The 26,907-nt window shown below is 38.7% G+C and overlaps 1 protein-coding gene across 1 annotated transcript in view; it reads left to right on the plus strand.

The window, feature by feature from the left end:
- Positions 1-5,566: 5,566 nt before the first annotated feature.
- Positions 5,567-26,907, plus strand: part of ABCA4 (ATP binding cassette subfamily A member 4) — a 75,514-nt gene continuing 54,173 nt past the window's right edge. Inside the window, exons 1-10 of the mRNA XM_026057578.1 lie at positions 5,567-5,632; positions 9,750-9,843; positions 10,892-11,033; positions 12,582-12,721; positions 15,527-15,654; positions 20,550-20,747; positions 23,129-23,218; positions 23,591-23,831; positions 25,345-25,484; positions 26,585-26,701. Coding sequence (XP_025913363.1) covers positions 5,567-5,632; positions 9,750-9,843; positions 10,892-11,033; positions 12,582-12,721; positions 15,527-15,654; positions 20,550-20,747; positions 23,129-23,218; positions 23,591-23,831; positions 25,345-25,484; positions 26,585-26,701 — 1,356 coding nt within the window. The remainder of the gene's footprint in view (positions 5,633-9,749; positions 9,844-10,891; positions 11,034-12,581; positions 12,722-15,526; positions 15,655-20,549; positions 20,748-23,128; positions 23,219-23,590; positions 23,832-25,344; positions 25,485-26,584; positions 26,702-26,907) is intronic.

Consider the following 26,907-nt stretch of genomic DNA (forward strand, 5'->3'; position numbering starts at 1 on the left):
CAACTGGAGTTTAGAGAAAGTACTGAAATCCCCATGACCTGAGAAAAGTGGGGTTTTGGAGTTTTGTTGTTGTTGTTGTTTAAGTAGTGAGAAAGATTTCTGCTTTCCCAAGACTATATCAGCAGACATACAGTTGAAGGAATTTGCTAGTTCAGTTACTGAGGATGATGATTCTTTATTATAATAATATTAAAGAATATGAGAATTAGAGGATACAGTGCACTGTTCTTAACTGATGGTAATAAGGAAATTTGTAATGTATCAGTACCCTGGAGCTCAGGCTCCTAAGCAAAAGCAGGAACATACTGTAGATATTAATTAAATTAACAAGACAATGACTTAAAGAAGTTACGCAGTTCAGAGAAATTTTTGTTATTTTTTGTTAAGGTGTAATTTGGTTACATACAATGTAACCAAAGTAAAGGGACCCTTTACTAACCATTATTGGCAACCCTGAGGCTGGGAGAGTCCTGCTGAACTCTGGGATGAAATCAGGAAAGAGCTATTGTTCGCTGTTGGTAGCCAGTCAAAATATGAAACCAACTCTACATGATGTACATTTAAGTCTTTTCTAGGCCTCACTATTACTAACCTCATATGACATAAAATACAGAAATATCTGATTCACTGTATAATTGTCTTCCGCCTCCTGTACTGTCAGCTGAGAAATAAATGGTTAAATTAATTCCCAACCCAGATGCCTTTTTGTCGTTCTAGCTGCAACACTAGAATATATGCTATCCAGCAAAAATATTTTGTTTGTAAAAACTGTAACCATATTTTGCTGCCAAACTGCAAAAGCCAGAAAAAGAATGAAGAAAATGCCTCATGACTTTACTTAAAGATTTTTTTTAATCCTTGCTTTTTTCTTGTAGTATTGTCTAAGGGTTGTAACATAGGATTGAACTTGGAGAAATTAGATTTTTTAAAAATATTAATTTATTTCTGCTTATTTTAAAATCATTATTTAGCTTTTATTGTATTGTGTCCTATAACTAGTGGCTATGATGGTGTGATGTAATTAGTTACTTATCTCACTTTCTTGTCTTCAGTCAACAATATGTATGACTTTTCTTTCTGACTATCTGCAGAAAGTCATTCTTCCATGCTATAGCATTAACTGCTAGAAAAAAAAAAAGAAAAAAGTACAAAATAAGACCTATTTTTTTTCTTGTGAACTGAAGCTTTGTCAGAGTCTTCCCATGCTTTGCTAGTATGCTGCCGATAGAACCAACTTATTTTTGTTGGCCCTTACACTCAGGCCCCTGGAAGGGAAATCGCTTCCTGCAAAAGGAAAATTAATGAAACATTTACTTATGCCATGGATGTAAGTCACAGCTCTTGTGTTTGTTATCTTCAGGCAGCAAGTGCATAAAATAGTAACAGACACATAATTTGCATTAGCTTCTTATGAAAAACTGAATGAACAATTCATAAGTGTGGGGTTTCTTCCAGTTTGGGGGGAGGGGTTAGTATTTGTGTTAATACCCTTAACTTTCTGGAAACTGCATTTCTTCTAGTGCCTGTGCTATTCCTAATTGCAGCTATCTCAAACCACCACTGAATCTGTGAGCAGCATGCTGCTGCCTTTAAGAATGAAGATAGACCTGCACCATGACTAATCACATTAGAAGTTCATGTTACTCCTGAGCCCATGTGGAGATATCAACATACTGTTCCTAGGTATTATTTTTATCATGGACCTGCCCCATTATTTTACTATAATGTTTTGCCCTACTTGAATTAGTAGGGCTTGAATTTAAGTGCAGTTTTATGTTAGTCTGTCTGGCTGATGTCCAGACAGGAAAGGACATTTTGGAATTGGACTTGAATTATTCCAAACTTACTATGTTTTGCTACAGAATCTGAGGCCTGTTTCTCCACTATCTTCTGATTACATTACTTAAATTCTTTTTTGTTTTTCTTCACTTTTGTCTTATGTTAACCTGTCAAATTCAGATCCTGTAAGCAGGATAAGGTTAACACAGTTTACCACTTGCATATGTTAAACTGTTCCATTTAGGAAAGCAAAGTTCTTTCTTTTTAATTCCCAGTGAAGGTTCTATAAACAAGGTAGTTTGGGGAAATATAAATGTATTCTTGTTCATCCTAAAATTAGAGATGATTCTAAAATGTGTCTGACAAGCCAAATATAATCTTTCTTCCTGTTTTATATGTTGGTTGCATTTACTTTAAGTATTAATGCCATAACTTAAATAGTTTGTTTTAGGCCAAAAGGAAAAGTGCTTTTAAATTCTGAGTCATTTAGCGGAATCTTAACAACAATCAATCTAGTAATTAGTCTTCCTCTTAAAGAGTGATTCCTTTAGCAGTTCATGCATCATTAATGAGTTGCTCATCCTATAAGGAATACCTTTCCCTACCACAAACTAGCAAGGTTTAATATATAAGCACAGTCTGGATAACCTCTCTTACTGTCTTTTTTTTCTCTCCAAGGTTATTAATCCTGGCTTCTCTGCTAATATATTCTGAGTCTCAGAAAAATACCTAGATTATCTAGGGCAAATGTTAACTGCCATTTTATCTGGCAATCCTAATCCCATTTATGGCCTTGCTTTGCAAATTTTTCTTGCTAACAGTAGTAGCAAAACTTACAGGGTGGTGCAAGTATGTCATCCATAGGGAGATTTAGGAATGTGGGCTGACTAAGATGGTGTGTACTACTAGGGAATCTCTCACTGAGATAGGAACAACATAATGCATGGTTCAATAAAGAGCCAGGAGGAAGAGGAGGCCATTGGCAGGGTACAAATTGTATGACCTTGTCACGAAGGCATGAATTTCCTTTCACAGCTGTCACAGAAAGCTTGCAGAGTGCCCATCTGAGGGTTTAATGGAAGGTGAGAGAATCTGGAACAGAATTAACTTTTTCACACTTGTTTAGCTCCAGGTTTCATGTTGCAGAATAGCAGGAGGTGGAAGAGTGCTGGCTTATGCAGGATTGTCAGAGAGCCATCTGACTGCCCATAGTCAGCAGCTCTGGGAAGAGAACGTGGTTGGATACTCCTGTGGAACTGCGGGCATGCCATGCTGTTGGCAGCTGCAAGCTGATCACTGCTGGAGCTGCCCTCAACCAGATCTGGGGTAGCTTTCCAAGTAAGAACGTTCTTATGGCCATCAGCATGTTTACATGCAGGAACTGCTGTCACTAGTGACAGTAACTCTTATTTTCTTGATGATGCTCAGCCAATTTTTTTTCCTGGGATCCAAACCCTTCCAACAGCTAATTGCTCAAAAATGCCCTGGATTAGGTAAATGCCTGAAGAAGAACTAGACATGCTTCTTTTCCAGTCCTGAGTGATGGGGAAAAATGTGGATGTTAATTTCTAAATTTAGCCTTTTATGTCTCCCAAGTACACATTGTAGTAATCAATCCAGATTAATTTCCTAGCGTCAGTTCTGTGAAAAGGAAATATCTGTGTTCTGACACTTATTTTTGAAAAATTTGCATCTGTTGCTATATGGATGACTGCCTTTTCACACAAATATAGAGCACCCAACTTTGGAAGAATTAAAATTTAGCTATTTTGATACAGAATTTCCTTCTCGATCCTCTATATTCAGATCTTTGGTCTCAATGTGAAGTTTTCAATTAACGTTCCCTCCACTATGAATTGAAATAGGTTTCAAATCCCATCAGTGTGAAACTAGATCTCCTAGACAAAACTTTTCCATGCCTGCATGTCATGATGCATGTTTAGGATCCTGATATTATCTGTACCATTAGGACCAGTTTTCAATTGCAGTGGTATGGTGGTGGGCAAGATAACCAAGCTGTGTATTTTCTTTGTTCTCTTTAGCTTATATCTACTGAAGATGGGAGGCTCTTGATCCACAAATGTCCATCTCTTCAAACCATCAATGTTAATTCATTTACTCCCTACGACCACAGTAGATTTCGTAGCTGCTCCATCTTCCTGTGTTGCTCTGTTTGTAGCTTGATTAATTAAGAGTTGATGGAGTGATATTGAAAACTGCAAAAACTGTTAACCTATGAAGTATGGGAATGATCCAGGTTTTGGCACCATCAGTTTTGTATGTAAAGTCTTTCTGCAGAATTTCTCACTTGTTATTTGATCACCTATAAGCAGCACAGCTAATTTTAGCTCAGTTTGACCTCAGATATTCTGCCTCAATCTCTTCCATGCTCCGTGTGTTAAAAGATATCCGCACATTCTTTAGGAACCCTTTCCAGCAGGATTAGTAAGGACTAGTGCCAGCCCTTCTCCCCTGTGCTGGCCTCTTCCTCCCTGGTTGAGGTCTAAATTCCTTTTCAGATCATAAAATGTGTACCTGAAATGACTTTCTGAAAGAGTCAGAGTTATTACTGATTTTTTTGTCAGCTAAAGCCTAGCTGACAGAATGGACAAAAATATTCTGACATGTTAGCCAAGCCTTGTCTCTTAAAATCAAACAAAACCTCCTCCAATTAATAGGTTTTCTACAAATGGAAATTTAGAAGAATGAATAGTGGCAGGAGGGATACAACAAATCATATAATCCATGAGCAACTCTACCTATGTAATTCGTGATACAGGTTTGGGTAGTCTCTAGTGATGGAGGCCTGCAGCCTTTCCACACAATCAGTTCTATTACTTTATCACTCCTATCACTGAGAGTGCTTTTCAATATCTAACTTGCATCCTCTTTTCTGCAGTCTCCCAGTTGTTAACCGGTTATGAAAAAAATACTCTTCAGTTATTTAAATTCTATAAGGCAGTTATAAAGTAGGAAGTCAATACAGGTAGCAAATTGAAATGGTTTCTTCATTTTTGAACAGGCCCCTGTATCTGGCAAGTATATATTTGGACTTATATTTCCAATCCTATTTTTCCTTTTGAAGAGAAAAATTGATATTGGTAATTATAATGAGTTGTGAACCTAGAAAACAGAGCATAAAATGATCTTAGATTCTGTTGTATCCCTGCTTAAATGTCCTGGGAGTTGCTGACCTAAAAGCATAAAAATCTGAGATCCTGTTTTTTTAATAAAACAGCAACAAAATGAATTTTCCTTTACAAAACCCTTTCCAAGCTATGTTAGTCAATATACACCTATAGTGCCTGAATGGAAAGCCTAATTCTGTCTTTATTGTAGTAAGTAGTTGATACAAAAATAAAGTCCAGCTGTAAATCCATCTTTTCTTGGAAACGTTAGTTTGAAAGCACAGAGTTAATCTGATAAACGATGCAACAATTAACTGCTTTCATTATTTGCAAGTCCATGCTAATAGTTGGAATGAATGATAATGCCATATTTTCATTCAAAAGAGATACTTTTCCTCTCTTATTTTGACACTGATAAATGTGTCACAGGAAACAGCCTCCAAACAAAGGAAAACCAGGATTTTTCATGTATGATAGTGTATCAAATGCAAAATTAAATGGTGAAGACAATGAAAGGAACTGATCTATATGATAAAAACATAATCTTACAAGAAGAACGGTAAACACTGTTATTTTGCTCTGAAGTCTGTTTCAGTTGTCAGCTGAGAAATAACAATGTATTCTTCACAACAGGTTGACCAGTACTGCTGATACAGAAGATGAGCTTCTTCAGGCAAGTCAGACTTCTGCTATGGAAGAACTGGGTCATCCGGAAAAGGCAAAAGGTAAAAACTTAGTCTTTGGATTTCAGCTTTAGACCATACAGTCCATCGAATAAAGTGACTAGTATGTTTATCAGCATGTAAAAATCACGAATTCCTCAAAGAATCAAATGTGTTCTTGTATAGGCCTTTCACCTGGGATATACTCCAGTGAGGTTTGCAAAGCTGCTCCTTACAGACTAAATATAGAACAGTTTGTTGTACTGTTTTTTTGACAATAGTACAGTGTACCAGGAAAACAGTTGTGGGTAATAATATTTTGTTATGTTCACATAAAAAGATTTTCTGTCAGAAAATGTGGGTGTCACTCAGCTAAGGGAAATTTGATTCTGAATCTTAGATTCACTTTAGAACACTCAATTGTTTTTAGATGTGAATCCACTTAGGGGCCCTTATACATGAAACTTTTTTTAATACGGTTGAATGACATAAATAAACTAAGGAGAAAATTAAAGAAATATTTTAAATCTTTTCACATCCTTTTAGATCTTGTAACACTTTTGTCTTTGATTAGAGCACGTGTCTTACTTGCCACCTTATTTCATCTTTGCTCATCTTTTCTTTGTTTAAGCCAAATTTTCATAGTCAAACAAAACCTTAAAACAGGGTCTTGGTCATCTGATGTACCACGACTACCTCTGTCCAGCTGGTTTCCAGGCAAAGGAAACTCCTTTGAGCTCCTATAGTGTTAGACTGCCTATTATTTCTAACTAAATAATAACTACAGTAAAACAGCTGTGAGGCTGTAACAGTCATGCAAATAATTATGCCATAAAAAGAGAGATCAGTAGGGTTAAACTGAACCATGGGATGAGTTGAAATGCTTACTTATACTGAGGTGGTGTTTTTTTTTCTGTGTCATCATTGTGTTTGAGACCTGTTTAAAAAAAAAAAAAAAAAAAACGCTTACTCAAATCTGGTTCAGTTCTTAGTCAAAAATGGGTTTAATGCACCTCCAATATTTCCAGCTATTTTGCAGACATGGCTGAGACAGAAACCCTTTGATGTCAAAATATTTTTTGACTAAACAATAAATAAAAAAACAGGTATTGTGTAAAAATGCACTAGCCGTTTTGTCCTCTTTTATAACTCCTGGAGACCTTGAAATCACTGGGAATGACTATTCTGGTTAAAATTCCGGAGTCAATCCATTAGCTGATTTTCTTTGTAGATAAGTTGCATGTCCCTTCTTTCATAGCTTTCTAGTGGATTTTCTCCCATAGTTTACATTGCAATCAAGAGCGGATGCACACAGCATTGCCAGCTCATGATTTAATACAGTATAAAAGTCATTCATTTGCATTTAAGCTAACTGGCACCAAATAATGGAGCCACCTTACAAAGCTAGACTTAAGTTACTTGTTACTAAGGAGCTGTAGTAGTTTGATTTTCAAGTTCAGAAAAGAACAAACAAACAAAAATCCACCTCTTTCTGATCCTCGAATGTGTGTACTGAGAGAACTGAAAGCCGCTGTTGTTTTTTTTTTTTTAATTTTTTAGCCAATGGATATTTATATAAGCCTTCAGTATTTTCCATGTATGAAATACTGTTTAACTTGAGCAAATCTGCTCAGGTATTTGACCCAAAGTGCCTGCTTGGGTTTCAGGAATTTCCTTTTTCCTCTTCTCCCCTCCCCCCCCCATAGAGATTCAAAAAATGCTAACTTTGAGGGTTCCTGGTGTTGCCAGAGATCTTTCTGTGATGATCGTTCCTAGCTTGCAAGCAGGGTGATTTACTCTGTAACGAGAAGTATTTTCTCCACTCTGCCTGAAGAGTAAAACAAACTAACCAAATTTTAAAATGGAGTCAGTAAAAAACATTTCTTTCTTTTTTTTTTTTAAAAGAACTGTGTCTCTCTGTCCACAGAATATTTCCAGAGAAGGAAGGTAGCCCAGACAAAAATCCATAGGGTCAAAAACAGCTATAAAATGTGTTTTTGGAAATTTAGCCCCTTTTTAAAGATAACCATTATGCAGTACCATAAATTAAGGCGTACCCACTCTTCTACCCAAGTTCATCATTTAGTCTAATTCAAAAGGGGGAAGACTTCATTACAGAGTTAGCAGCTCACACAACCAATTTAAGCTTGCATATTTAAATGATCATATTGCAGAGCTCAGTCCATTAATGGGTCCATCTGGGTATTACAGTTCTGGGTTGCTAGGACTTCTTGGTGTTTATCTCTGTGGGCTGATGGGCTGCTCTCTGATACTTTCTAGTGAATTCTGAGATACCTGTGTGTCATCAGGAAAAGAAACTATTTCAGGAAGGTATCAGGGCTGACAGCACACGATCTGTCCTCATCACACAACACGTTGTTTACCAGCTTGAATGAAAAGTTCCCTTGTTCTTTAGCCTTCAATCCCATCCAAGCTAGTTAGCTCAAGCTGAAAGGAACACTAAATTCAAGTCTGAGGATTTTGTACGTGGCTGGGAATGGGATAAGAGCCAACATCTGAGCAAGAACCCAGGTTAACTCTGCAGCAGGCAGTAACCAAGGGTCTCCCCAGTTCTTAGCCCTCTGACTTCATTAGCATGTAGACCCTGTCCCAGACATCTTACTAAATGGGTGGCAATGGGTGTTAATCAGACCTGGTGGCCACATCAGCTCCCAAGAAAGGTCTGTAATGCTGTATCCTCAGCTGTGCACAGCAGCTGTCAAGGAGAGGAGCTGTACTGTGGTGGTTTTCCTAGCCTAATAATTTAGTCATATCCTACCCTTTGCTGCTGGCCATATTTTGTCTGGCTTTAAAAGTATCGGGCGTGCATAACTTCCTAGCGGTGCATATTTTTTTTGTTCTATTTAAAAAAGAAAGCCTAGAGACAAAATGTGTGAAATAGGAAATGTTTGCCTGGTGAAAAGCTTACTACCTTTGGCCATAAGCGTAAGCTGTGCCTTATTAAAGCTAGTAGACAAAGTTACAGTGGAAAAAACAGGATAGTTCCAAAAATCTGTTCTTAATTATTCTGTGAATATCTTTCACTCTGCATAGCTCAGTCTGGAGAGGAAAAACAAAACAAAACAAAAAAACATTCACACGTGACCCATCTTGTATCTGGCTCTGCTGCTGTACGTACTGTTATATATTTGGTGCCTGGTAGGGCTGGTGGGAGCAAAGGAGAGGAGGCGGGGAAGGAGGGAGGGCTTTTCTGTGCATATACTACAAGGCAGGATCTGGGGAGAGTCTGTCCTGGCTCTTGCAGAGACAGAGAGAAGGAAAGAGGGAGAGAGAAAGGAAAGAAATGCCACGTGGCTAGATACAAAAAAACCACAGCGGGTGCTCAGAGCCCAAACCCCATGTCACAGGATCAAAGGGTTGTAATTTCAAACCTCTGCCAAAACACAGAGACAGTAAAACAAACAGTAACACAGGAGCGGAGGAAGCTGACTGAAAACCAGGCAGGATGTTGCTCTGTGGGTAAGGCAATGCCCTTGATTCTCTGTCATGGCTACCAGCTGATGGCTGTTCTAAGTATTTTGAAAGATAAGGGGATTAATTTGACCTTAAATGGGGTCTTATATGTTACAGAACAAGATATTTGGCCTTACTATATACATGTCTACCTTTATTAGAAAATTGATAACGTTGAAGTGATTGTTGACAAAAAGAGACATTAAGTAAAGATTAAAGAATTTAGGCTTATGCTAAGGCCCATTGTAGTTACCTTTGGGTAAGCAGACCGCACCGACAACCCACTAACAAGCCCAGCGTTGCTAAAGCATAGGTAGAATCATCTTTTTTCTCTTTTGCATTCAGTCCTTTTTTCCTGTATTGCTACTGAGTGGCCCACTCTGTGCAACAGCTTTTTAGACTTTTATTTGGTCTATTGGGGGTTTAGCACTACCTGCCTCCTCTTTTTACCCCATTCAGGATCCCTAAATGTTTCTTTAATAGAAGTGGAGAAGCCACCGAGTTAATGGTGATACTTGGTGGGAGTCTGATGAAATCCTTGCTGTTTCTGGGTGTTTTTTTGACATGATGGAAGAGGAATACCCTCAGGCATGTGCTGCACTGGACATTGCTGCTGTAGAAAAGGACCTCGACCCTTTAGCCTCCTAATGACTATGCATGGTTTATGTGTAAAACTTATTTTGAATGGATTTTTCCTTTTTTCCAGCTTCGTTTTCTTGTGGAGCTTGTATGGCCTCTGTCATTATTTCTTGCCCTTGTCTGGCTGAGGAAAGCTAATCCACTGTATCGCCAACATGAATGTAAGAACATCTGAGATATTTCAATACTTGTGCTAGATAATGCCTAGAAGGTCTCAGATGGAGATGCTGGCCCCCATTTGCCAGGTATTATTCCCCAGTGGCAGAAGGACAGCCTTTGCTGCAGGTAGTTTAGTCATTTATAGACATATGATGAGAATGACTTTAAAAAAAAAAAAAGAAAAGAAAAGAAAAGAGGCTCAAGTCTTCCTGCAGGGTACTCTGTGGATGGATTTACATGAAGCCTCAAGATTCTGTCAAGCTGTAATTTCTATAGTTCTGTTACTGAGAAAGTACTGCCTTGCTACTTATTTAAAAAAAAAAAAAAAAAAACTAGGTTAGCATTTATTCCAGTTGAAATAGCCATATTGCTTAGATCAGTGACTTTCAAAAGTTTTCATGTGTGGAAAGTTAATAATTTTCCAGTGTAGGAGTGGACCTTAGTGGAGCAAATATGAACTTTATACAGTAGGCTTCTTTTCTTAGTAGTAATCGCTGACTCTTGGGGGCATGCAAGCCAAGGACCTCAAGCCACAGTTGTACTGAGAGGCCATGAATACTGGTTGTTGCTTTGCGAGTAACCCCAATCCCCCTTTTTACATGTTACTGCTGAGCTCTCATGCCAGAGAGTTCAGATGGGCTCTACTTCTGCAAATCAGGCCAGAATTCAGCATGTTTAGTGTATAGACTACATAAATTACTTGATTCTAGAGATATCAGGTTTGCTTATTAGTTACATCATTTGTGAGTATGTATTACCCCAAACTATTTCAGTAAATTTTGAAAGCATTCAGCAGTCTCCTATCTCTATTCCTGTTGACATGAACACCTGTTTTACCACTAATTTCAATAGGAGCAGAATTAGTCCAGTATTGATTACTCTTGAAAATCCTATACAAATTATTCAAGTTTTTGCTTAATCAAAGAGAGAGCTTTATGGTTATCGTGGCATTCCTCATTCAGTGAGCTAACCCGTAACGCTCTTTGGATTCACACTGGCTGCATTAGTAAAGACACCTAATTCTTCATATTTTGTGTTTCCATACTCTAGGTCACTTCCCAAACAAGGCAATGCCATCTGCAGGAACACTGCCGTGGTTACAGGGCATCTTCTGTAACATGAACAACCCTTGTTTCCGCAGCCCTACCCGTGGAGAGGGTCCTGGTGTTGTGTCCAACTACAACAATTCTATGTAAGCAGAGCTCTGTGTGAGAGACTAGGCTGGAGTAATTCGGGCCTATTAGGCAACTGCTGACAGCCTGCTCTTGGTACCTGTCGAGTATTTCTTGGGCATGAATGATGTACGGAGAAAGGACGGAGTATCTTCAGCCTGCTCAGAACGGTGCCTCAGTGTGCTGAGGGATATTTTAGAGAATTGTTGGGTGGTGTGAATGAAAAGGGAGAACTGAAAAAGAACTGTGCGAGAGCTTTAGTGCATTGTTTGTTACAGCTGAGTCATGAAAGCACAGTAGACAAAGACCCTTAAAGAGAGGGCAATTGCAAAATTTTGTTAAAATAGATATAAAAATGCTTCAAATTCCCCTTTGCAAATACTCCCCTTTGGAGTATCCAAAGATAAAAATTTATGAGCCAACAATGTCAAGGCCGTCAAAGCTGCAGTCATTTGAAAGCTAGTAGCTTGGAATTAACTTGGCATTTCACCTTTTGCTCCTGGTGAGCAGGATTTAAAATAGTTGCATTTTTCTTGGGGTCAGTCACACAGTAAGCTGAGGGGCTCTATTTTCTATACACTGTAGCTTTTCCAGGTTGCTTATTACAGACCTGACTGTCCCTTTGTGAGTCAGAGTAAATTCAGTGCATACAGAGGAAGCAAATACATTGTGTTTTCTGAAAGAATTTAGTCCTTCCTGTTTGCTGTTTCCTGTAAGCTAAAATAAGTCGTGCATTCTGAGAGTTATCAATTCACGTATGGAAAAACATAACACCCTTAAAGAAATGTAGTGCTTCATGACAGGTATATGTTCAACTTCAATCTCAGTTTTACTGCAAAAGGAAAAAGAACCCGTGCCAGTTGAATTCCTAGATGTTTGGCCTCCACTGCTGCTAGTAAGAACTTTCTTTGTACTTGCTTACAAACATAGGACCTGGCTACACCCTTACTTGAACTGCATCTTCTAATCCACAGCCAGCTTAAATTGTAAACAGTTGTCTGGCAAAATTAGGCACAACTGTTTTCCCACCTCTGCCAAATAAAACGTTTTGAAAGGACCTACAAGCCACTCTGGCACTGGAGGGATTTGAGCTGGGAGAGATGGAGGAAAATTCTGTACTGGGGTCATTCCATGTCAGTTATCCAGCTGAGCAGGACTACTTGTGCCCTGAATGCCCCATCCATTTGCTAAAGCCAAGCCAGAACCAGAGCACATTTGCACCATGGCTGTGAGGTGAAGGTGGTCTTGGGGGAAGGTCCTGTCTCCCCAGAAGACCAACATGGCTAATGAGAGAGTAAAGATTATGAGACCAACCTTCTGCCCCACCAGGAGCCCTCTTATACCTTCTGTGGTTTCCTCCAAACCTAACTCAATCCCACACCACCTGAAACTACTTTGTGGTCACCATAAAACTGAGCTTTGATGTTTCAAGACTGAGGACAAAACAACTTATTTTTTTCCTCATCCATGGCACACAGAAATTCAAAAAAAAATTTTTTTTTTAATGAGAAAGGTTTTTCTGAGTCATCACTCTTTAATTACTATTTGTTCCTTATTTCTCCTTTCAGCCTTGCAAGAGTATATCAAGATGCTCAGGAGCTCATACTGAAAGCCCCTGAAATCCATGACCTTGGCAGAATCTGGGAAGAACTGATCATTATGACTCAGTTTATGGAAACAATGAGAACTAATCCTGAAAGAATTGCAGGTAATTGTTTTCTCTGTATCCTTTGGACTATTGGATTTTTTCCTTCTGAGACCTGACTAGTAGTTACTTTGTAGAGACTAACAAGTTATAAATGTATTTTACACCTGGCTGTCACTCTACTTACTGTTAGAGGATAAGTTAAAGCTCATTGTAACCAGTAGTATAAAAAACACCTTTCACGGAGAAAGGGGAAAGACATTCAGCTCCTTTATACAACCAGTTACCTTAAATAACAATAGACAACACTCAAAATACAAAAGCATGGATATCTCACCACCCAAAATAAGACATGTGGATGGAGAGATTTCATTAATTATAGTAGAGGTAAAAGCAGTAAAAAAGCATCCATGGAAGATGCAGAAGAATTTAAGCTAAGAATGTTCTTGAATAAATGTTAGGAGCATAGCCCAGAGGAAAGCTTAGAGAGACTTTTTTGTTTCAAGTGTTAACTGAAATAGATTTGGAACTGTGAGGAAAAAAACACTTTCTTGCTGTTTTGATTATTCCTGTGTTTAGAGAGAGGAGACATTGCATCCTTTTTATAAACAAACAGGATTGCAAATTATGACTCCATCAATTTTTACTTAAAACAACCTGCCACACTCAAAACACTGTTCTGGGAAAAAGTAGTGAAAGGGCTAATAATAAATTTTAAAATTCATATTTGGGTTTTACAATGTTTCAGTAAAAAATCTGAAAAGATACTCCCAAAACTAATGACACAAAAATAGAATGGCTTTGAGAACTGATCTGTCCCATCCTCAAGTCCTTTGCCATAGGAATAATATTCTTGTTAAAATCAAATATTGTAACCCTGCATACATTTTAGTAAGAAGATATGTATAAACCATCTGATACGCATGCTCTACTATTTCTTTGGAGATTTCTAACTAGAAATCAAGAAAGGGACTATCTCATTATAAATAACAGTGGGAAGATCAAAATGCCCCGGAATGCAAATAACAAGAACTGAAGTACAATCTGAGCTGTGGTTTGGAAGCAGCTATAGAAACCAAACCTCTCTCTTCAGAAGTGAGGAAAAACAAAGCACCAGGGGTTTGCTACAGATAGCTAAAAAAACATACCCCATGGTTCTGGAACTTGTCTTTGCATCCCATATCAACTTCAGCAGTCAGAAAATAGAGAATATTCCTCCCAACTCCTATATAATGTTAATATGGATTTAGAATCTGTTTTTTTTAATACAATTTATTTTAAAGATAGATATTGGAATCTCCTGTTTCATAAAACAGAGAAAAAAAAAATCAGTGCTGAAGTGACACCACTAGTGACAAAATGTGAATTGCCACTTTTTTCCATATAGAAAGAGTTACTGCAAAATTGACTGCAGAAGTTCTGTGTGTAACTTACTATTATTGCCTGTAAGAATCTTAACAGAACATTATTATAGCTGCAAAGTTGAACAATGAAAAATTAACATATGTCACAAGGTCATTCATTCTCCTGGTTCCTTCAGACAGATCCATCTCTTGAGTCCTCCTTCCTCCTCTTTCCACTCCCATCCCTGCATCACCATGTTTTCTAAGATGTATTCCTGTAGTCTGCTTTCTCCCCCACAGTGTCTGTGTGCTACAAAAAAGTGAGAATATGGGAAAGAAATGGGTCCCTGCTCATTTTCAGTGTTTAGTGTTTGAACAAATACATGGAGAAGCAGTTGCTGAAGAAGTCCTGCTAAGCCCGTGCTGCCCCAGGACAGACCATGCTTGATGCAAATGAAATTGTAAAAGTTAGTCATCAAACTCTGACTACCAAGCTTAAACAAATGGAGACCTTCAGCAACAAATTTGTGCATGGTTGCATGGAGATGTCCAAAGCTACATTCCTCCTGTCAATGTGGTGTCTGCCGCTCCTATCAATTTCAAATTCCTGTTCCTAAGGCTGGAAGTTCCAGCCCTTTTCGAGCATTCTTAACCTACGTGTGGTGGCGCTATGTGGACCTCTTTAGTAAAGGCTGTAGTATTCAACAGACATGAACCACATCCACTTTCCAAGTTTTCACTTGGACCATACCAAGGCAGAATCCTCACTAATACTGATTTATAACAGAGGAAAGGATTTTTTGTTGTTGTTGTTTTTTAAAGCACCACTGACTTTAAGAGCAGCAGTATTTTGACTATTGCTTTTGATGGATGGGATTAGTGAAATTTGACCTTTTTCATGTGTGTTTAGCTTAACAGTGGGTACCCCTTTAGTAGTGGGTTTGACAGTTTTTAGTTTAATAATGGATAATATAACTGTTAAACTATAAACCATCAATGCTTCTCTGTGGAAATTATGACGTTTTGCTTGCGAAAGGTTTTCAAAGGCCTTTTCTGCAAAATTATATAATCAGATTAAATAGTTAAAATTATTGACAGGAAATGATAAATTAGTGTAAAAGTAAAGGATTATTTATACAAAGCCCAGTAGAATGGAACCTCCACAGGGACACTAACAACAGTCGCACACTTGAAGCTGAATATTTAAGATAAAATATTACTTCCAAAAAAGGCAGAGACTTTCAAATGCAACAAGTCATGCTTTCAATCCTTCCATTCCTGGAATCCTACTCTGAAACATCTTTGAGAGGTCATATGCGTAGAGTAGGAATGTTCAACACTTTTTGATAACCACTCCCCAGTAAAGGATTAAAATCATTTTGAATTTCAAAAATCATTTTGGACACCATTGTCACTACTAAACAGCTGAGCCAAAGCATATAGTTTTTGCAGGTTTAAGCCAGGGTTTGTGATGTTCTTCAACTCACTTTGTCTCACTGATCTCTGCACTCCTTTCTGCATCCAGGAAGAGGGATTCGAATTCTAGATATTTTGAAAGATGGGGAGACTCTCACTTCCTTCTTGCTGGAAGATGCTGACCTCCCAGATGATGTCATTTTCCAGCTTATTAATGCTCAAGTGCGCCCTGAACAGGTGGGTGGATAACAGCTTGGTAGCTCTTTGCTCTGTGTAGAATGTAATCTCTTGAGCTGTATATGCAATGTAGTCTGAGAGCACTGCCCAGAATTTCTGTTTGCCTTATATGTTGTTTGCACCACTTCCTCCTTATTTTTTGTGGATTTGGAGGAAGGGGTGTTTGTTTTGTCTTTAAAAAAACATATTGAAGATGCATTAAATAGAGGTGTTTGTTTTGATGCTGGTTTTAACCCCCAAAACAACTGAACAAACATCAAAAATGATGCTGTCAAGCAATGAGTCTGTCCCCGTGATAAAAGACTTGGCACAGAAGCATAAGGCAGCTGTGCACCATTTCAAGTCAGCAGCCCTGGTAAATAGCAGCAGAGAACTCAGGGCTGAAATGTTTAAATTCTCCGCCCCAATGTAAGCAGAGTAACACAGTGGCTTTATGAGATTGTCACACATGAATAGGTGGGAGTGGAAAAGCAAACCTGCTTTCTTTCCTATTAAATAATAGATCTGCTCAAGAAAATTCACGGTGAAAACAGCAAGTCAGATCACTCCTAAAGCAGCTAAGCAGGGAACTGTGTTTAACAAAGTCCAGGCTGTCTTTGCCTCTGCATGTACTGGTGACTGGGAGCTCTGCAAGGAATGCTCTGTTCATGAATGAATGTTGTTGAATCAGAACTCTGGAACAATTTCTTTCTACACTGCATTAATGTGTGGGTGGAAGGAAGGGAATAAATGAGGCTGAAAAACACAATTCCTCTTTTTCACCACCACATAAAACCCAAATACTGGAACTGCATGTGGCCAGAAGGAGAGGGGATTAATGAACTTTCATTCAGTTCTTTTTGGACACCAGAGGTTCCAGCTGGTGTCCAAAGAGGAGCCAGGTTACTTATCCGCTGTATTTCTGACTAGTGCTAGGGAAAGCCCCCCTCTCTTCTCACTTTGTCATGAAGCAATACCACAAGACACTACCACAGCCAGACTAAATTGATATATCTCACTTATTTTCACACCTCCATATCAGCTGAGATGGTGAAAATTTGTTTCCTTACTGCTCATGACAAGAAGTATGTATATAGATATCCTGTTGGGCTTCCTTTCCCCTTTTCCTCCCAATCCTTTTCTTCCTCACAGATCTGCTGCACTGAGAGAACTGTGTGCTGCTGGCCGTGGTAGTCTGTATAAGCTCCCCAGTGGCCTTCTTTCATCTGGTGTTGAAAACTCTGTGGCTGCCAGTGTGTGCAGGACTGAAGTGTTTTCAACACCATCACTGAAAGTATGATTGAGACCTGCTGGAACATGGTGTCTTTCTGCTGTATTTTCTGGGCTGATGTAGAGAGGTGTAGTTCTTTTAATGCTAGAAATTAAAGAAATTTGAGCACCAGATAGAGAGAGAGCTGGAGGAGACCTGGTGTTAAATACCAATTTTGCTGTCCTATTGTGAAGTTTTATTGTTAGCACTAATCACAGAGGTACAAGATCATCTCACAGCAGCTGATTTACAGCTATGAGGAAAGAGTTATGGATACTTCCTCCAAGAGCAAATGAAGCAGAAAAACTAATCCCATAGTTTTAAAAAGACTGTAAGAAAATTGTTTTCAATAGCAACCAGGCACTTGCTCTCCTACAGAATATAAATCACTTAATGCTCTTAAGCATTATTGATGAGTCCAGCCCAAGTAACTTTGTTATGGTTGATTGAGCTAGAAATAGCAGAGCCATGACTAGAACCTAGATCTGAGTTTGTCTTGAGCCTTAACCATGGTACTTCATCTCCAGTTCTTCCTGCTGCTCTACCCTCTCTTCACTTGCTTATTGCTGTACACCCTCTCTCCCCAGTTCTGCTGGAATAGAGCTGATCAACCTGAAAGCAATTTGTTTACAAGAGCCTGACTGTTGCCAAAGCTAGCTGCAGATCTAGCTCTGAGCAGCCTGGGAGTGCAGGAAATGACACAGAGCTGAAAGCTAAACCTGATCAAACAGGCAACTAGCTGAAAAAATAATTTGGACTTCATCTTGCCTGCTTTGGCCAAAAAGTGACATGTTGATTAAAAAAAAAAATTAAAGTTTTCCTCTAAGGAGCAATTTTTTTGAGTCATTCTAAGATAAGGATAAGAGGCTGATGGTAAAACACAATAAAAAGTTCAGGAAAGATTGGCAACAGCCCACCCTACCGGAAAAATTGGAAGGGCGGAGGTTTGATGTTTTTCTAATCCCATCTGTTCATGGACATTCTTGAAATGCAGCTATGGTTTGTAAATAACCTTTTGGTTCTCTGTGTTTAATCCTTGTCAATGATGTTAATGTCACGGTTTCCTCATTTCACAAGTCAAAACAAAGTTCCCAGGCTGCCTTCCTGTGCAGCTGAGTTTCATTGCAATTCACACTGGATGGTGAGGATCACGTACGGTTAAAAAATGCTACTTCTTTCTCACATAAATTCCCAGGACAGTAGTGACCGAGCAATTAAGCAAATTTTTTTATTCACACCAGGCCAGTTCAATCCAACTCAAATGTTCTGGTTTGGGACAGTTTGGGGTTTGGGGTTTTTTTTGCAAGCCAGACTGTATCTGTCATTTGCATTTCCTCTTCTTTATTCTGCCTCTCTCTACACTGTCCAACTTATGTTAAAAATGCAGCGTATGTGCCCTGTCAGTGTGTCATTCTTAACATGAGTTTTGGCTTTGCTGTAAAGTAGGTCTCACTTTCTCCGTAATACCTGCAGTGACAGATTCCTTTGTAGGTGAAATTGTGCAGTGGAAAGGCACTATTTGAGGCCACGCTCCTTTGATTTGTCACATTTTAATGTTTGAAAATTGATAATTTAGTAACTAAATTATCACTGTTGCTGAATGGCCTAAAGTACATATTGTGCTGTATCTACTTTAGGGCAGGATAGACCCTTGCAAAGAGAAAACCTTTGCTTCCTGTGCTGACTGGACCAATAATTTGGACTGCACGTATTGGCAAAGAATAAGCAGGACTGCATGTATTCTCAAAGAACAAGCAATGGTGTAAAGGGATGAGAAAACTGACTGGGGGTAATTAGTTTAATTATTGTTGTGTGCTTAATTTCAGATGCGACCTCTTTTAATTTGTATTATACCTTAGAACTCTAATAATTGTTACTTTACTTGTACGTAGACTCTCTAGTGCAGCTGCAATAAACTAATGCTAATGAAAGAGGCCTTTAAATGGGCACAGCTGTAGTGATGATAGGGACTGTACCTGTCAGGTACTTTTACTAGCCATTCACATCCCTCTCTCACATTGCTATTTCAATACACCATCCGTTTGTAACTCAGGCTCTTTTATTTATATATATATATTTTATATATATATGTGTGTGTGTGTGTGTATATATATATGTGTGTATATATATGTGTATAGATACAAAACTCCAGGTGTGTTACAGTGAGCTTTTTTAAGTGCAGCTCCATAAGCTAAAATTCAGGGCAGTTTCAGTAGACAAACTACAACACTGTGCTAGACCTCTCTTCTCCTGCCTTTTCTATCCTGGATGCTGACTCCCCGCAGTCACAGTTGCAGTTTTGCTAATGGCTTCTGACATCTGAAGCACTTAATAACTCCTCAAAGCCTGAATCCAGTCTTCAAAGCAACTCATCTCATTCTTTAGATTTTTAAGTATTTCTCTTACAGGCCTTGCCAAACAAGTCTCAGCTGCTAATTATAGAAAATTTGCAGGTATAATACTTTGAAAATGTTCAGAATCTCTTAAATGGCCTTGTTAATTTGCTTAAAAAGGAAATAAAAAATGCACCTAAGTCTGATCTGCTGTAGGTTTGGTGTGTTTGTTTTGATCCAGATGTCTGAGGTATGGAATGCTTGGGAGATGATTTTTCTGTAGGAAGTCTTATTCTATAGACATTTTGTCAATTTTTCCATGCAGTTTTTAAAATTAATTTAGCCTAAAGATATTGCATCTGTGTACATTTCTTCTTTGTCTGAAGTTCTGTTTGTCTCACACTGTAGGCATTTTCAGTTTTCATAGTGTTATGAACTTTTTCCATATAATTTGAACTACTAAAGGAAGTGAGCAGAGGATAGGAATATCAGCTTATGAACAATTTCCAGTACCACTTTTTATTATAGTGCCATGTATTCTGGCCATTAGAAAGCAAGTAGAACTGAATCCTGGACTTCAAGCATATTCTATTGCAGCAATATAGATCCCAGGTAAATCTACTGGTTTCTGTGGAATTATTCTGTATTTACATTAGTTTAACTATAAACCAATCTGTTCCCAGTGGTTAAGCACTAAAGATAATTCTTTTCTTCTGTTCCGTGTTTATATTAGAAGCCCTAATCAGTAGATTGGGTGCAGTGTAATGTACAAAGGCTTTTAAAAGTCTGGCTGTATGCCAGTGCACAGTGACAATGATTAGTGGCTGTGGAAGAATCATAGCTGAAATAGTGAAATCAAGCTTGAGAATCAGTGGAACTGGCCTTTTCTCTTACGTCAGCTGGCAGCAAAAATATAACCATACTAAACAGAAAGATAGTGATGTGGCACATTTGGTTGGTCCTGGGGAAACATTTTCAAGTAAGCCATAACTATCCCTCCTTAACCATAAGGATGGGTGGCGTGGCATCAGGTATGCTTAGATGATGGAGAGAAAGGGAAAAAGGCTCTCAAGAACTTTACAGCGAAAGGAAGAATGAGGAGACAAAGAACCTGTCTGAAGGTGAGGTGATCTTGCATGATGTTAAGTGAAGGTGGTTCAAGAGTTGCTGCTTCAGCTGACCACATCCTTTTGTCATTTATGAAAACATTTGCAGGTGCTGAAATCAAGGTGTGTGCTTTGATAAATCTCTAATTGTTCCTGAGAAGTCTGAATGTTCCACAACAGTAAATGAAACATTGTTTTTGGTTGCAGTTTGCCTATGGTGTCCCTAACTTGACTCTGAAGGACATTGCTTGCAGTCAGATGCTTCTGGAACGCTTTATTATCTTCAGCAGCCAAAGGGGCCTTCCTTCTGTGCACAGGGCCATGTGTGCCCTCTCCCAGGAAAGCCTACAGAGAGTAGAAAATGCCTTGTATGCAAATGTTGATTTCTTTAAGCTATTTCAGCTGGTAGGTATTAACACAATTATCCTGTCTTATGTTGTCATTTTCCAGCTGGTATTTCATTCCTCTTCAAGAATTTTCTTTGTAATACATCACCAAGGTTCCAAGCTGTTTTTGATTATTTGCCCCAGCAAATGTAAGCTTAGTGGTTAAATTTACATGTTAAATTTATGTTTATGCACATACACACCTGAATATGCTAAACATACACTCAAATCCTTCATGTGTACATGTATATTTCTGTCGCTTTTTGCCAGAAATTAAAGCAACTCACAGTTTTGATAGCAAAATGGAGACAGAAAAATCAAGACCCCTTCCTTTACTGTCTGGCTGGCTCATCTGCAGTGAGGAAAATAAGCCTCTTTCTGGAACACTGCTGTTATAGAACCTGCTTGTTTAAGCCTTATTTGAGACACTGAAGTTCCTTAAACCTTGTAAACGTATGAAAATAAAGCTTTTTAATACCTTATTGCAATTCTGGGGGGAGATAAGTTCTTCACTAGATATGGAAACATGTCACTGGAACACAGCTGCTTTGATCTGTGTGACTACATGGACTTGATATGTAAGCAAGCCGTGTGTAACTCCGTGCATAGTCACATATGCAGAATGAAACATCATTGGCTTTTTTAAAATCGAACTTCTGCATTAGAAATACCTGTGTATTCCAGGCCAGGTAGTTTTCTGCACTCTTACACTTTTAGACCCTCTCTACTGCATAGTCCTCAGGCTACAGTATAACCAACCATATGTCAGAATTTTGCAGAGCTCCTTATGTGAGCAGGCCTCATTTTTAGGATGGGCAATGGATTGGGTTTTCCAGAACTGGACCTTTTATTGGCCCAAAGAAACTATTCAGTTTTCGTGTTCTTCCTTTTTTCCATGGCATCATATTTACTTCCAGTGAATATGAAAGCATTTGGATAGGCAGTTTGGGGAAAGCTTTCATCCCATTCTGTGCTGAGAGTTTATATACATTCCCAACTCTATGCTCTGATAGTAGGTGGAATGAGTGCATGGTTTCTGCTGATCCTGTCTTATGCATTCTCTTAGAGAAGGTGAACTAACCTGAGTATTAATTGTACTGGTAGCATTTCTATTTAGACTTGATTCATACAGAATGCCTACTATAAGAAGTGAGATTTAGGACTAAACACATACAACTTTGCCTCTATTTCTCTTTTTTTTCCTCCTCTAGCTACAGGAAGGAGGTTCTTAGTTCCATATAAACTCCAGGCTTTTCTCTGGTTTACTTCATGTTGTTTACAACACCTGTTGCTCATAGTTTCAAAGGAGCCAGGTGAAGACAAGTGCTTGAGGAATCCAATGCAGAGGCTGGTTCTCCTCAGGGGCCAAAGGGAAAGCATATTTTGAAGCAATGTTTGTGTTTACTTCCTGCCTGGACTGCAAGTGACAGATTGGAACATAATAACATGAGCTTTCCATAAAAGCTCTTACATTGTGATTCCCTGCCAGGTACCTACACAGTGCAGCTGTCTTCTGCTTTCTTAACTACCCACTGACTGAAAGGAATGGCAGGGAATCAGCCAGGTGTACAGCTGCAGTTTTGGGGAAATCTTTTTAGGGCCTGATCTCATAAATTTTACAGTCTGGCTATTTAAAAGTCCAACTTTATATTTTGTTGTAATACCAGAAGAAATAGATGCTTGAGAAAGCCTCCGAGTGCTAACCCTTAGAGCAAATATGATTCTTGAGACAGCTGACAGGGATGCAGTGCCAGAAGCACAGTAGTATGCGACAGCCTGCCATGGTAGCACCTGTTTCTTAAAAAGCCAGCAATAACTGAAGTGTTAGCTTCTGTGGGAAAGGCCATTGGGCCTGTTTGCAGGAGCCTGGAGAAGCCACTGTTTCTGCCATTTCTGACAGACATTGAGGAACAGACTGTCTCCAAAATCAGCAGGTCTCACAGGTGTAAAGTACTACCAGGTATTTTGCCTCCATGGCAAGCAGGGGCTTCTGAATCACAGCACTGGCTAAATTCAAAAGTTAGCAAGAGTCTGTACATGTAACTGAAAGATAAACCTCTGTGAGAAACAGCTCCTCATAAATATCAGTTCCTGCATTCCTTCTCCACTTTTGTAACTTTGGTGTAACAGGCTTAGGTAAGCAAAACAGATCCTAAGTTGTATTTTCAATGGCCTGTGACTGTTTCAGCCTCATATTAGTAATAACAATTACTCAGGCTACTGTGTGAGTCTATGCACAGGCAATGGATTTGTGGCTCTACAGAACTCACATGACAGTTCCAAATAGCTCAAAGTACTGGAGCTAAAGAGCTGCTATCACAGGATTTTCTTGTCTAACTGTAATAGCTGTTGTCAGGTAGAAGCTAGACAAATATCATTATATTTCTGATGTATTCACAGCTTCCCACTGTGTTGGACAGAAACTCACCAGGTGCTGATCTGAGGTCCTGGGGGAGGATGCTGTCTAATGTCGCCCGAGCGGTGCAAGAGGTAAGTGGTCTGACAATAGGTGGCATCGCTTTTCTGGGCAGTGCGTGGTTCTCCTTTTCCTTTGTTCTATTTATGTTCTGGTTACCTGCTTTGTCAGAAAGAAAATAGTCTTGTTTGGGAAGAGGCGATTCATTAGAAACTCATCTTTAACTCACTACAGAACGGACGTAGGCATTGATGGTTACAAAGCATATTGATCTTTTCAGGAAAGGCATGAGAGAATAAAAACTGAAAATGATGCCTGTGGCTAGGACAGAGGACGAGGTTCTGACTGCATGCAGACTTTATCAGTCTAGGCACAACTGAGACCTCTCCAGATACTTTTCTCCTTTAAGTGATTGCAATTAATAAAGAAGTCTTGTTTTACTACAGCTAGCCAGGAAGCCAAGTATTCAGGACCTTTTGGTGGTTCTGCAACCATTTGTTCAAGATGGAGAGCCAGAATCCTTAGGCCACTTGCTGAACTCCCTGTCTGATCTTTTCTGTGGCTACCCGGAAGGAGGTGGATCCAGAGTGCTTTCCTTCAACTGGTATGAAGATAATAACTACAAAGCCTTCCTGGGGATTGATACTACAAAGAAAAAATCCAGTTATCTTTATGATAATACAACCAGTAAGTTTTTTCACCAAACCCTCACAAAGTATGTAGACAGGTGGGCGTTATGTTAGAATGCTAGTATTGCTTTTACAGAATAATATTTTAAAGCAGTTGATTTGGGAAATTAGAGACTGGTGAAATGATTTTACTTCATCTTTATACCTGGAAGCAGAGAAGCCCTGGAATTGAGAACTGACTGAAATATATGTTAACTTTCAAAAGGAGGGCATAAAATCACCATAATAGTTAAGACAATCTGTCTTATTTTCTAATATCCACTGCTGCTATTGGACAGAACTAGATGCTTCTGAAGAAGGTTCAGGAAACTTCATAGTGCAGTATTCTGAAATTACTTCTCCTCAGGCAAATTTCATTTAAAGTCTATCAGTTTGACTTATGGCCTGGAGCACAGGAATTTTTAAATCTCTCCTTATAAATAGTACTTAATTTAATATATGGTGGCTGTTCTCTTCCTGCGTGGAAGTATATGTATCTTGTAACAATGAGTTCTACAGTATAATTAAGTCTTACGTGAAAATATTTGAATTTTAATCTGTTTTAATCAATTTTAAATTTTGTTTCTTCGATTTCCTCACTTCTTGCTATTGCACTAGGAGAGATTGCAAAGAGTAGCTGATTTTTTTTTATCTTTTCTGCCATTTGTTATTTGATCTCTTTATTATGCCCCCTTCTGTCTGTTACTTAGTTTTTCTTTAGACTGAGACCACCAGCAATTTTTTCTGTACTAACAGCTGTATCGTAGCTGGTATTAGATTCTCTGTCCTTTCTGCTATGATAGATATGATTGTCTTAAAAAAGTACAGGTGAGCCTTTTGCCTGTTGAGAGACTCCTACCTTTCCCCACTCCTGTTGATACTTGGCTCTGTTCATGTTTGAACCTCCACAAGACCTGTAAAGGGCCCAGTATTCCATTTCTTCAGCCAGGAAACAAAATAGTTGAATGCTATCCAGGTATATTACTTACTAGTACATGAGTAAGGTGGAAATGTTTACATACAAAGTGTTTAACCCAAGTTATTGTAGGATCCACTTCTGAACTCTTCTAGGGTTCAACAGGTTCAGTTCCAAGCCTGCTGGATCTCCAGTCGAACAGTTCATATTGTGTATGCATTAACCACTGATAAGTTTAAAATAGTTTCATGTTAGTATCAACTACCAGGCAAAGAAGTCATCAGAAGAAAAGCAATTGGAGCTAAAAGCTGATCAGAGAGATCTATCTAGTTTCCTTCAATTTGAAATACCTTATAAATAATAGCAACTTTTGAACAGTGAAATTTGTTTCCTCTTCTATATTCCCTGCTGTCTATTTTGCAACTCCAAAATCTACTTGGTATTCTTTTCCATTTCATTCCAAAGTTGTAGTTCTACATTGCAAAATATGCTTAGCCTGTTCAAATTCAAAATGCTTTAAGCCGTCCATATTGCCAGTGAAAAGGCCTGCAGGATGCTATGTATGATAGAATTTGGGTAGGGTTACATAAAACTGTCTCTTTCTGTCTGTCTTTAGCACCCTTTTGTAATGCATTGATCCAGAACTTGGAATCAAACCCTTTAACCAAAATAGCCTGGAGTGCTGTGAAGCCCCTGCTGATGGGAAAAATTCTCTTTGCTCCTGATTCACCTGTTGTGCGACAAATCCTAAAAAATGTAAGAAGTTCTGAAAAAAAAAATGTGTGTGTGTATGTATGTGTATATACATATATATGTTTATATATGTGTGTATGTATATGTATATATAAAAACAAATTGCATCCTAAGAGACTTCTTTTGAAAAACAAAGGCCCAGCTATCTCGACCTAATCAGATTTTCTTCTCAGAACTCCTTTTGCTTTGGTCTTCAGAGGCCCATCACTTTCACTTGGTGAAATTAGGGCTCTGGAGTGATATTGGTGTATAAGAGATCATATGTCTGCTATCTCAAAACCATTACATGTTTGATGCAGAGGAAAATAGCCTGGAAAAGAGACAGTATAACAAAGAGTTGCTTGGGGTTCTGTGGAAACTTCTCAGCCTGAAAAGGCTTTCTTGGTGCTGAATTGCAGTTTCATCTTCCTTTCCAGAAATGAGCTCTATTGGAAGTATCCAGAGACTCAATTCTATCACTAATTAAGAACTAAAAAGAAAGGAGAAGGTGTGGGTAGATGAATAAGAGGAGGGAGGCAGTTGGAGAAGATAGATAGTCTCATAGTTAAAACATCAGTTAAAACTTGAGATGTCTGGGCTACTGTAAATATTATTATATTATTTCCCTGTGTGAATTGAGAGCTGCAGTTCTTTTTGTGCCTTACATGGATGTTGTGAATAAGAGAACTGATGGTTGAGGTGTCAAAAAACTAGGATAATAGTGACTGTAGATGTCGGACCTTAGCTGAAGCAGCCAGGTTAGGAACTCAGGCTCCAGCTATAGTCAGGGGAAGGGAGAGAAGAGGGATTTGAGGGAAATCGTTCTACCTAAAAGCTGAGTATTTAAAGGAATTAGTTAACTGGGGTTACTCTAGGCCCATGTTTTTTCCTTTACACGTGCAACAGAAATTTATCCTAAGTGATGTTCCAGTTGAATTCTACAAATTAATTTTTTGAGAAATATTAATGTTTCTGTTATTTAAGAAGTTTATTGAAGTACTGAAGGTAAAGCTATAGCACTTATAAGTTACAGCTTTCAGTGTCACTGGATGCCAAGATCATAAGTTCTGCGTGTTTATCTCTTTAGCATTCAAAATATTTTTTTCTGTTTTCTTATTCATCAGGCAAACTCCACATTTGAGGAACTTGAACGCCTCGGACTGTTGACCAAAGCCTGGCAAGAAGTAGGACCTCAGCTGTGGCACTTCTTTCAAAACAGCCTGCAAATGAACATGATCCGTGTATGTAATAGCTTAGTAGGGAGCCACAATAAGAACAGCCTTTCACCATCCTTTATTAAGGGACAGGAGAATTAATTTGGAAGATTTGGCTGGAAGCACAGCCTTTGCAGCAAAGAATCTGTGGCCTTTAAGGCTGTGGGACTGTGGTTACTGGGCTTGGTTTGAAGACTAATCTTCAATGCATTATAGAGACTCCAGGACAGAAC

The sequence above is a fragment of the Apteryx rowi genome, unplaced genomic scaffold (assembly GCF_003343035.1).
Source record: "Apteryx rowi isolate R43461 unplaced genomic scaffold, aptRow1 scaffold_14, whole genome shotgun sequence".
NCBI lineage: Eukaryota > Metazoa > Chordata > Aves > Apterygiformes > Apterygidae > Apteryx > Apteryx rowi.